The sequence below is a fragment of the Engraulis encrasicolus genome, chromosome 1 (genome assembly GCF_034702125.1).
Source record: "Engraulis encrasicolus isolate BLACKSEA-1 chromosome 1, IST_EnEncr_1.0, whole genome shotgun sequence".
Lineage (NCBI taxonomy): Eukaryota > Metazoa > Chordata > Actinopteri > Clupeiformes > Engraulidae > Engraulis > Engraulis encrasicolus.
In genome coordinates, this window is record NC_085857.1 from 26865756 (window position 1) to 26878594 (window position 12839).

At 39.3% G+C, this 12839-nt stretch overlaps 1 protein-coding gene across 1 annotated transcript; it reads left to right on the plus strand.

Moving 5' to 3' along the window:
* The first annotated feature begins 9775 nt into the window (after positions 1–9775).
* Positions 9776–12584, plus strand: LOC134457466 (THAP domain-containing protein 1-like). The gene is made up of 5 exons (XM_063209503.1): positions 9776–9931; positions 10312–10466; positions 10548–10604; positions 11091–11156; positions 11403–12584. The coding sequence occupies exons 1-5, from the start codon at positions 9782–9784 to the stop codon at positions 11740–11742; spliced, it is 768 nt and encodes a 255-aa protein (XP_063065573.1). The 5' UTR covers positions 9776–9781; the 3' UTR covers positions 11743–12584.
* The last annotated feature ends 255 nt before the right edge of the window (positions 12585–12839 follow it).

The window sequence follows — 12839 nt, forward strand, 5'->3', positions numbered from 1 at the left end:
GCCTTTTATGCTTGATGTGCTGCAGCCATAGATTACAACAGTCTTTGGCTCCCAATTCATGTTATGCTGACCAAATACCCTATACCATACTTATTTTGAGTTTGTTTACATGGTGGGATGTGTATAAGAACAGGTGGTGAGGTATGGACATCGGTGGGGGTGGGGTCATGCATGTTTGGGGGCGGGGCATTCACCCAAAAAGCCTGATTTTCCAAGTTGGAGACACAAAGGCCAACATTTCGCCAAACATGGCTTTATATCTCATAGTGGGTTGTTTAGTTTTGCTNTTTGTAGTTGACCAACACTTACCCATCAGGATAAGAGTGGGTGATGTGCCAATTTCAGATATTAACCCTTTCATGTTGATTTCGCTGCAGCCATAGCCACCAAGCTTTTGACAGCTTCATAACTGCACTATGATTAAAGGAGAATTCCGGCCAGTTTGGATTAATATCCCATCTTGGGTGGACCGAGGGAAAGGGATGAAAGGCAAAACCGCGAGAAATTTTCATGCCTGCTGCGCAAAGTTGTTCAATTGCGCTGTTTTCGGTTAAAACCTGACCCTTCGGGCACGTAATTGACCTGTTTTAAAGCTCCTAGCGTGCATTAAAACCCTTTTGAACGCTTTGGCCGTGGTGTGTGGGTCCATACAAGTCGATCTAGTGGTTCACATTTCCATTAGGAAGCATAGGTACGATACAACAGGAGTTTTCGAAAGTGGCGCACCTACCTCTTTGAGCTTCCGCCTTCCAACTACGTCCGCAAAATGGTTCGCCAAAGTGATACTTCATAGTAATCCATTTTATTTTTGTCCACCAAAGACGAGCCACAAGAAACATATTCACATGTGTTCATGCCCTGAGTTGTTATTGTCGCGCAGATACACTTCTCTGTCACTGAACGCAGTGTAGTGACGTCACGGTGTCACATGACTCCTGGAAGGAATAATTCTTTATCTGTAACAAATATTCTGGTTCGAAAAAGATAACCATGGCCACCAAACTCTTCAATTGAACTACCCCAACGGAGGATCCATCTCAAAATATCAAACAGTATATTACGACAGCGCCTCTCTTTCTCGCTTATGTATAATAACTGGAAGAGCGAATGGCGTTCCTTCCAGGAGTCATGTGACACCGTGACGTCACTACACTGCGTTCAGTGACAGAGAAGTGTATCTGCGCGACAATAACAACTCAGGGCATGAAAACATGTGAATATGTTTCTTGTGGCTCGTCTTTGGTGGACAAAAATAAAATGGATTACTATGAAGTATCACTTTGGCGAACCATTTTGCGGACGTAGTTGGAAGGCGGAAGCTCAAAGAGGTAGGTGCGCCACTTTCGAAAACTCCTGTTGTATCGTACCTATGCTTCCTAATGGAAATGTGAACCACTAGATCGACTTGTATGGACCCACACACCACGGCCAAAGCGTTCAAAAGGGTTTTAATGCACGCTAGGAGCTTTAAAACAGGTCAATTACGTGCCCGAAGGGTCAGGTTTAACCGAAAACAGCGCAATTGAACAACTTTGCGCAGCAGGCATGAAAATTTCTCGCGGTTTTGCCTTTCATCCCTTTCCCTCGGTCCACCCAAGATGGGATATTAATCCAAACTGGCCGGAATTCTCCTTTAACCATAGAGCATTCTGGGTGGTAGGCCTGCCACATCAAAGTGGAGAAAGTGTCCTCGTAACAAATACATTTTAGACAATTATATAACTAGCTGTTTGTCAAGCAGAAATATGTAACATTTAGGCGAATATTGGTGGTGTCAGCTTAGACATACCCAGAAAGGATTACTAATTCAACACAGAATTTCACCATTTCATACATTGCTATTTACTCTTCCTGTGCTGTTGTAACACAAAATAAAAATTGTAAGTAATAATTACATAATTTTTGGCTGATTATTTGTTTGCCTACAAAGTACATAATTTCAGTGGTGGTCGTATTAACATGGAAAGAGATAAAATTAAAAATGTAAATCCACAAAATGACATTGTAATTGACCTTTTACCAGCCCATGCCATATCAGGGTGTGACACTGTGGCATCCTATTTTGGTATTGGTAAAGGCTCTGTTATCAAGACCCTAAAAGCTGGATATCACTTGACATCAATTGGTAATGTGCTGGCACCATTCCAACAACTTTCCAGTGAGGCCACTAACTTTGTGTCGGCATGTTATGGCATTCCAGACAGTATCAGCATGTCACATACAAGGTTGGTGGTATGGGGAAAAAAGAATGGGAAAGGTCATTTATCTTCACCTAACCTGGCTGCTCTTCCACCAACAACAGAGGCATTTCTTGAGAATGTGAAAAGGGCTCATTTTCAAGCAATATTGTGGAGGACATTGGTTCACACTCCACCTGAACTATCTCCTGAAGCATTTGGATGGAAGAAAGACCCATGCAACAAAGCACTGATAACAATAAGTGTTCCAGAAAAGGTCAAAGTGGCACCAAACTACATTTTACAGATGATCAGATGTGGTTGCAAGAGTAAAAGCCCCTGCAATTCTAAGAAATGTAGCTGTGCTGTAAACAGTGTGCCTTGCACCATTTTCTGTGCATGTTTTTGGCTGGGATGCTGCCGAACCAATGTTGTGTGAGCTTTAGTGTGTGTGTGTGTGTGTGTGTGTGTGTGTGTGTGTGTGTGTGTGTGTGTGTGTGTGTGTGTGTGTGTGTGTGTGTGTGTGTGTGTGTGTGTGTGTGTGTGTGTGTGTGTGTGCGCATGTGCGTGTAGTACAATGTAGGCTATAGGTGTTTTAGGTGTTAAGGACTCTGTATGTTGTATAGGTGTAGACAGGTCTTTCTGTGCAAATTTAAATGCATGTACATGTCTTATTTGATGGTTTCATGGACTTTTAAGTGATCATTTACAGTATTTGCCTACTGCTTAAACACTATAGGCAGATGCTTAAACCAAAGTAGCGTATCGTTAAGTTGTTGGTGCTTATTGCTTGACTTTAAACAAAAGTAAGCATTACACTTTCATACCAGTTTAGCAAGGCACTTGCTCCTTTACGCAACACACAGACTCCAGCTGTCTACACACAATTTCATACACAAGACACTGTTGAAAAGTAAAATCTCAGAGTGTCATTGTGAAAACACATCTGTTAAAAAAACAAAACACACTGATGTATGACAAGATTTAGACACAGACAATAAAACACATGCTTTCAAAATTGAACGCTATTCTGCCATGTTACAAAGTTGCATGCTTTATATTACATTGCATTTGTTTTATTTTGCATTTATTTGTTTTACTTTGATTGCTTGTATGCTAAACAAGGCGAATAGTACAATGGTACTAAAGTGTAGAATATGGAGTATGGCATTGACTGACTCACGTACTGTAAAACCTAGCCTGATACATGCCGCCAAGAGTAGCCTTTGTCTTCATCATCACATGTTAGGTAATGTGAACATGATAGTTTGTAGAAATAGTGTCATTTTCAGAACACAACCAAGCAAGACCACTTGAGCAAACTGACTGAACATGATATAATTTTGATGATGTCATGTAGATGTCAGCTGCATAGTGTGTCTGTGAAAATGTATTGTATTTTGTGAATACCTCATACCTCATAACCAAACAAAGTAGCCTTTACTGACTTGATTGTCATTGATGATTGTCATTACAGCATGTTGACGTAACCCCATATTTATATCATATTTAGATGTTTGAAAATTTGTGAATATAACCAATACAGAAAAAAGGTACATAAGCTCACCTACACACTGTTGTATTTAGAGTGATGTACTGTTTGAGATATATTTTGCTTCGGTTGTCCTGTACTGTAATGTCCTGTACTGTAAGGTGCAGTTTTGTAATGTTTTTGGGGTCTTGTGTGAAAATGTACATTCTGTGAGACTGAATAGACTGCTCCAAAAAGAAAGACTGCTGTGTTTTGTATAAAGCAGACAACTGTTTTAAAGTTGATCTAATTTGTTTTCTCATTTGGTGCTTTTGACATGAAAGTGAGGTTTTGACAAAAGATTGTTAGGTTTTTATGGCAATGTTTATGCTTTCATAGCAGAGCTTCCTGTTGCCATATATGTGATGGGTTTATCTCCAAGTGTTGAGAGTAATTGGCTTGTTTTGACTCTATGAGCCAAATTTTGCAAATTGTGTGCAAGCAGTCGGCAAAAACTGTAATACCAGTCAGGATACACTGGATTGACTTAATTTTTTGACTCAACCGTATATATAATGTATAGCTGTTTTCCTATGTTTAGACCTCTCTCTCTCTCTCTCTCTCTCTCTCTCTCTCTCTCTCTCTCTCTCTCACTGTCTCTGAGCGTGCGTTACTGTATGTTGCAGTGTATATAGGTCTTTCTGTGTAAATTTAAATGCATGTACAGATCTTATTTGATGGCTTTATGGATTTAAGTGATCATTCAATACCAGTCTGGATAGACTGGATGTATGTCATTTCTTTACTCATCTTTTGGAACAGCCAACGACTGCTCACCAGTTACCCCCACACTCTGTTGTTCTTTTTTTTTCTTTTATGTTGGCTATTTGTGGTAGGCTACCTACCGGCGATGTTGACATGTATGTTGTCATGATGTGATGTTATGCAGGATCTCATAATGCATAATCCGTTCCATACTTTACAGTCTTATTCTAAGCAATGTTGTGAATGTTTTTACTGAGGCATTTGTTGATTTGTCATTCATGACCTGATTTATATAACTAAATGCATAAAAATAGGCCGAAATCGCGTTTTTTAAGGTTATTAGCAGTATTTTCTCTGTACCTGGATAACAAAAGGAGATAGCCACAATTAACCAGAGTAAATATTCTTGTATGTACGATATTAACAAAATAAAAAAGGAACTTTGAAGCTGGCATTTTCAGGTGGTCAGATTCATTGCATCAAAATATAATGCAAATTAGTGCATATTTAATTAGATAATAGCCTAATTAGCATATTTAAACATAAAATATAGAAAACTTGTAATACATTTTTTTTCTCCAATTCATACGAGTAATCATCTGATAAAGCTTCATATTGATATCTGCAAGTTAAAAAAAATACCCTATTCACCTACAGTGTCTCGCCTTATTTGTGGGATTGCTGTTATGAAAGGGTTAATTATTACCCCATATTGGGTTTGTTTCAATAAGGGCAGTGTTAAGGCAGTCCAATGTGAATGTTTTTCAGGTAATATAAGCAATTTGGTACATTTTGTAACATTATTCACAGTAATATTAGGTGTCTTTAGTTTTTTGTCATAATTTGCATTTATGGGACAATAAAGGCTCAAAATCTGAAAATGCTCAAGTGATATCACCGGGCATCGTCTGAAATCTTGAAGACTTGCCTAAAATCTATCAGATAAAGCAAAAAAAAGAACTTTATCAAAGAAATCTGGGTTCAACCCCACGGCTCCCGGACTAGACAGACCCTCTTATAGAGATGCTGGGACGCATCTAAAAACTTGCACCACCTGGACTCCTCATTATATTATCCACTTGGTAAGTACTGAACTTCCACAATATCTACAAAAAAATCTGGCAAAACACACCTGATGTTAACCATAAAAACCAATACTTTCATAGATTGCCAACAATGTCTTCGCCAATGAAGATCTGCAAAACTGGAGACGCTGACCTGGACTCCTTTGAAAGAGGACGCACTCTAATACAGGTAAACCAACAAACTACCCTTCGCAAAATATTGCACTGAAAATACATAGTCCTTCACAACCACTCGTCATAACCTATACCTACATGTGCTTTTCAACAGTATCAGTTTCAGGATAAATCTGTCCGTAAACTGGACATCCAAACCCCAGTCAATGATATTCTACATGAATACTTGACAACCTTATTGGTCACCAAACAAAAACTGAAGGCAACTGAACAGAAAATGAAATACCAACAAAAGAAACACCAGAAACAACTCTCAGAAGAACGACATGTTTGATTCAGCTAATCATAGAACGGCTCTGTCTTGACAGCCTGGGACATTCCTCGATATGAACGTTCCCATTGGTTTTCGCCGAACCACATCATAGCGAATTCGGTTAAGATTAGCTTGAGTTTAAACGTCAAAATTCGCCCTGGTCGCTCAAGAAACTTAGCTCCTGGCAGCTTTATTCGCCTCCCCTCCATAGAAACAATGACTTCCGCCGCGCATGTCGCTTAGTTCGCCTTCGATGTACACGTGGCATTACAAATCAAAACACCACCAAAACACATTTGTGTAGCCTGTATCAAACACATTTACACTACCTCATATACTTAACATACAACTATGCACAAATCTAACCGTCACTTTGATGTAACATGCGTTGAAACATGATATTACATACCAGATTAACAATGCCTTGATTTTCAACATTTACATCTCCATCCACCTAGAAAAAGCTCAACCTCCAAGTAACCCTTCAAACATCGAGGCAACTAATCAGACAACAAACACAAACGGTAAGCAATTCCTTTAACATCAAAACAACATGATTTAAAAAAAAAAGTAACCAATATCTATAACATCAACCTATATGTATATAATCCAATCACAATCTCATTCCCTTGATAAACATATAACTACATTCTTGTCTTTCTATCTCTTCCCAGACTCTCCACAACCATCCGCAAGCACCCAACAACAACCTACACACAACCCATCCCAAGACACAACCACGGGCAACCAAGCAGCACTTGGAAACCCTTCGTAAGTTCCAACAGAACATCGCATCATACCATCACAACCATATTAACACAACTATCATGGAACCAACCAAATATGATATACAACCCTCTATCAACCACAACCCTGTCAAAGTGATTTTTATACAAAACACAATACACTAGGCATACATCACATAAAAGATGGCACATCTTCCATGCATAACAACCACACATTAATACAAACTGTACTCTGACAATTTTCATTTTCCCTAATGTTTACTCTATTTCTTCAACAGATCGAAAAGACAAAACAACTAAAGAAGAACAAGACTGCCCACCGCCTCATCTCCATCCCAGCATGTGTGTCAACCTTAAGTCAAAGTCAAAAAATTGTATCAGGAAACATTTACGTGATATGTAAGTGTGAAATGTAAATTGGTTGTGTTTCTGAGCCTGTTAAGTTTAATATATCAAGCAAACTTTTTTTCCCCAAATCCTTTTTATAAAAATATATAAAACCTTGTAAATTGTATTACTTTAATAAAAACTACCTTTGCAAACTGAACATGACCCCCGCCCAAAACAACCTTTTTTGTCAGATACCAACAAAAAAAAATGAATTTGCCGGAAAATTTGCCAGAAATGAAACCCCATTGAAAGTCAATGGAATGTTCTGTCTGGCAAATTAGAATTAGATTTGTAACAAAAAATAGAAAAACTTGGTATGAAAATCTATGGAGTATAATGAAGAGGGAAGTGTGGGTCACCAGATCAAAGAACCAAAAACAGCTGACAGCTAACCATCAATTATATCTGGGCTTTCATAACCCTCATGCAATGCCACTGCCATTGACTTCAATGTTAAACACAGTCAGGTCAGCAGTCTAACCCATGACTGCGGTTTTGAGTAATGAACAAGGCTGAGACTTTTTAAAGCCTCAGGAAGCTTTTACCAGTGTTTAGAGTTAATTGGTTAATTCAGATGATTAGGTTAATAGCTTGTTTAGACAACCTTTTCATGATATGCTAATTTTTTGAGACAGGAATTTTGGGTTTTCATGAGCTGTATGCCAAAATCATCAATATTAAAACAAAACAAGACCTGAAATATTTCAGTTGGTGTGCAATGAATGTAAAACATATGAAAGTTAATTTTTTATCATTACATTATAGGGGAAAAAATGAACTTACACAATATGCTAATTATTTGAGAAGGAACTGTACGTCACACTGGACTAAACGTCGCACATTTTTTAAAGGTTATTCTATTCATGGAATCTGCGTTCTGATGACTGGCGCATGGTAGGCTACTGCTCGAAGACGGCATGGTTTTATAAACGAGCATCTGAGAGGCAGTGAAAATGCGTCCTGGGGTGGTACTGGTAATCAGTGTTGCAAGATTTGGCCCAATTGTGCTACTTGGGATGAACGTCTGCAGGAAAAATTGGCCATTTGGCGTTTTTTTTTTTCCAGCCGTATTGGGCCCACATTGGTCAATGTAAATTGTTGAATTTGGGCGGAATTTAGCACATTTTCGCGGTTTTTGAGGACCTTTTGGGCAGGATTTGATCAGACACATTTGGCAGCACTGCTGGTAATGCACCAACTATGCTGGTTCGCCAACCGCCATAAAAACACAAGAAGAAAAAGAAGAAGCAGTGATAACAGTGATAAAGCGCCATGTTGCCCTGTAGTCAGGACAACATTCATTCACCAGTGTTGCATCTTTTGTTCTCATGTTAGCACGTGTACCAAGCAAACATTTCTGTTATTAAACTGAGACAGTAGGCTATACAAACCCGAACCCCAAACATAGCTAAATGCCCACGGAAACACAGCCAAATATATACAACGCATCTTGTATGTTAAATGAACATTGGAACTGTGTTTGAGTCCGTTTCACTTTGCACCATTGAAACATTGCGCAGTGGAGAAAAACGCTGTTAAAATGACAGACGCGTTATGCTCTGTCACAGCATTGTTTTGCGTTTGGAGGACTGAGGCAACTTTGTTCTGTCTCCACAGCACGCCAACACCACTGTAAAGTGTGTGTCAGTTCACAGTCTTTCTTTAGTTCTAGCCCCTTTTCTGAGACACTTCGGCCCATGAGGATATCAAATGTGAGGGGAACTTCATCCATGTTGTGTGGTAGGCTAGTGTCACGTTGTGTTCGGTTATTTTATTTATCAGAAACTCGCAGAAATTATATCGATTTTCACCTGGAAGTCGGCGGACTGTCTGACACAGATGTTCTTGTAGGCCTATCTTGTATCTGCTGAAACATTAAAAAAATATGACGTATTTTTGACTCTCGTTAGACGTAGTAGACGTGACATTAAGTTTTGATCGCACATTATCTCTGTCCTGAAAGCCGTAGTAAGTGCACATCAAGTGGCAATTCTGACATTGACATTCTGACAAAACGGAGTAAAACAACAAAATTTAATGAGATGAAACAATTAATGACAGTACCTGACGTGAACTGAAGCAATCCTAAATAAACTAGATTGCATTCTCACAGAAAATGCTGGAAGCGGGCTTGCCTTTTGGGGCAGAGATGAGCAGTTTTATTTTTCATATCAAATATAAAAAAAATATATAAAAATAAAATATTGTTAAACTATTGAGAAAACAAAGCTAAAAGAAATGTTGGAAAAATCCATCCACCCAGTCAGAAGTTATGGGTCAAACAATTCAGCCATCTTGAAAATGTTGTAGCTCCGCGTTTTGGGGATATACTAAATGACATACGTGGTATTTTAAGTTGGCTAAGGAACACTGCATATGATATAATTTTGAAAATCAACATGGGTCCGAGTGGGATTCGAACTCACAACCTCCATATCTCTAATCCAGCACCTTTGCCATTGAGCCAAGCAGCTGGTTGTCATGAACATTCCAGCAAGACAATATCAGATTGCATTGAAGAGCTGAACAATAGACTTCTAGAACTGTAGTTGCAGGTGCTCGTTAAGAATAGAATGTTGAGAGAAACTGACAGTTGAGATGGAACCCTATATTCGCCTTTTTCACCTGAGCGCCATCTTGCGTTCTAAAAGGTGCTTGGGTGGGTAACGGCAACGTTCTATCAATGTCTCTGGGTTCAACATACTGTAGTAGCCGCTTACATGTCGTCCTACTGCTGTGTACCTGGCTGCAAATCTTACAAAAAGAACGAAACGGGGAGAAATAAAAGTTTCCACCGATTCCCCGTATCTCATCACACCCGTCGGGCATGGATAGCCAAAATCAAAAGAGACATTGGACCTCATTTCCAGGTAAGTTGTTCACGTTAATGTCAACGGCTACTTAGTTGCTAGCTACATCCCAGTTGTCAAACTAGCAAGTTGTTGCAACAGTGTAACTTGCCTGCCCGCTGTCAAAGTTGTAACAAAATATCCACACGAAATGGTGGGTTTTACTTAGGGGGGCGCATGGATGTCCCAAACCTACCAGAAATTCAGATTGATTATTATATTGTATGACAGCACGCTGATTGTGATTTGTTAAGTCTTGTTATCCTATGTAAATAAACGGCTTCTGGATGCTAGTTAGCATGTATGGGTGGTGGGTTAGTTAACCTCTTAAAACATGAGCATTAACGCTTCCGGTTGTAAAGATAATAATGATGTCGTATAAATGTCATACGTCCTTTCAGATCACAGAAAACACACGCGTATGCGGGGATCATTTCACCGAGGACTGTTTCATTAAAACTGGAACTGGGAAAATGAAGCTGCAGGCAGGGACTGTGCCAACCGTATTTGCCTGGTCTTCCACCAACACTGGCCGGAGAACATCGAACAGATCACGGTACATTTCATACAACAAACAAATCGTTCATTTTGAGTAGGCCTATTCTCATTTTTTTTTCTCTGTGGTTATGTTATGCAGTCTGTGCGAGGCTGTTGAAGTGGGTACGCCTCAAGATGCTGATGCCTCAACGTCCAGGTAATAAATCCTTATTTATCAGCAGGGTGGCTGATGTAGGCTAAAGTGATGCATTCAGTTGAGTGCAGTAGCCCATGTCAAAATACAGTATGTACATTTAGACATGAATCATTTTTGTTTGCTCTTGCACCCTCTGGTTTTGCTGAAAGAACATAGCACTTTCTTACATATGTCAACATTGCTTCAAAGCCACTGTCAAGCACTCATAAGTTAAAGTTAGCATCACTTTTTGTCATTAGATGTCTGTATGGAAATGCTATCAGTAGGCTTACTGGTGACAACAATCAAGTTGGCGTTTTGGGATAATGTGAGAGAGAGAGAGAGAGAGAGAGAGAGAGAGAGAGAGAGAGAGAGAGAGAGAGAGAGAGAGAGAGAGAGAGAGAGAGAGAGAGAGAGAGAGAGATTACAAAAAAGAAAGTGAAAAGGGTCTTGGTAGATTTTCAGATAACCAATTATTTAACAAGTGACCTTTACAATGTTGTGTAGTCTCAACACAGATACTGATACCCCTGAAGAGGAAACACCTCAAGATGCCTCTGCCTCATCATTCAGGTATTTGTGTATTATGTTGCTTATGTTTAGAGGTGGTGAATCATTGATTCTATCTGTACATACCAGGGCTTTTTCTGAACAGGGAAATAGGGGCGCTCCACCCTCATACCTCCTCCTCATACCAACCTGCCATGATGCTCCCTCATGCCAAAAAATCATAGAAAAAGCCCTGCATACCCTAACATCAAAACTGACTGTCACTTACTGTTTTTTGTTTGTTTTGTGGTTTTTTTTGTGCATTTTCAGCATTGTTGCCACCAGTCCCCCATACCCGGACCACGATTACACAGCGAGGCCACTGTCATTGGAGGAGCGATATGAAGAGGCCTGTAAATTCATTGCCCTGCAAGAAGAGGAGATCCGGAAATTGAGAAATGAACGATTCTTCTTACAGCGCTTTCAATGCGATGATGGCCAAATTAGGTACTACACTGGATTTAAAGACTATCAGACATTGATGGACGTTTTTAAGGCTTTACAGCCTACTGCTGAGACCATGGTAGGCTGGAGCCAAGCACAGAGGTTAAAACAAATGGGCAAAGACATCATTAGGCAGGGATGTAGAGAGCAGAGCCTACCCCTGTAAGATCAGTTTTTCCTCTTTCTCTGCCGTTTGAGGCAAGGCTATTCAGTGGCGGACCTTGCTTCTCTCTTCAGTGTTTCCCTGGCTACTGTGAGTAGAATTTGTATCACTTGGACCAACTTTGTGTACCACATGTTAGGATCGCTAGAAATTTGGCCTTCACGACAAACAGTAGATGAATTAATGCCCCAGTCTTTTAAAAACAGTTTCCCAAAAACTCGAGTGGTCATAGACTGCACAGAATTGCCCCTACAAAAGCCTAGTTCAAAAGTGCTTAGCTCTGAAGCTTTCTCCTTTTACAAGGGGGTAACCACACTGAAGTCCCTAATTGGCATAACCCCGTCTGGCACACTGTCCTTTGTTAGTGATTTGTACACAGGATCAATATCAGACAAAGAAATCACAAACTTGTGTGGGATTCTGAATTTGTTGGAGAAAGGTGATGAGGTGATGGCAGATAAGGGATTTCCTATTAGTGACCTGTTATCTCCTCTAGGTGTCACACTAGCTATTCCACCGTTTATCAGCAATGATAGACAGCTTACTCAGGAGGAGTTAGCTAAGACAGAAAAAATTGGTGCCTTACGCATTCATGTTGAGAGGGAAATTCGGAGGATCAAGGAATACCACATATTTGACCCGCCGCTAGCCATCACCACTTTGGGGTCCATAAACCAAATCTGGAAAGTATGTGCATTACTTACTATGTTACAGGATCCACTTTTCTAATCATCATATCATTTTAAAACTGATTCATTGTGTAAATATTAAATAACATGATATATGTACCAATGTATTGTCTATGATTTTTTTTTTTTCATAAATGAGAATTATCCATGCATTTGTTTAAACTGCAAAGAAAAAAACAATAAACTTGTTTTTTGTATGTATAGTTTTGTTTACTTATACACTTGTTTACACAACTGAACAGATAAATATATATATAGTACAATATGTAATCAATGTGGGAAAACAGTGTTTCATTAATATGACATTTAAAAGTAAATATACACATACAAAATAACATACCAACCGCCCCCCACCCCCTTTACTTTACAAAGTTTATGTACATGTACAGTATGATTTTGTATGTTCATTTG

Coding starts and splice junctions, on each gene's coding strand:
- LOC134457466 (XM_063209503.1), top strand. CDS start 9,782: ATGTCGTCCTACTGCTGTGTACCTGGCTGCAAATCTTACAAAAAGAAC. Junction 9,932..10,311: donor ACATTGGACCTCATTTCCAG/GTAAGTTGTTCA, acceptor ACGTCCTTTCAG/ATCACAGAAAACACACGCGT. Junction 10,605..11,090: donor GCTGATGCCTCAACGTCCAG/GTAATAAATCCT, acceptor AATGTTGTGTAG/TCTCAACACAGATACTGATA.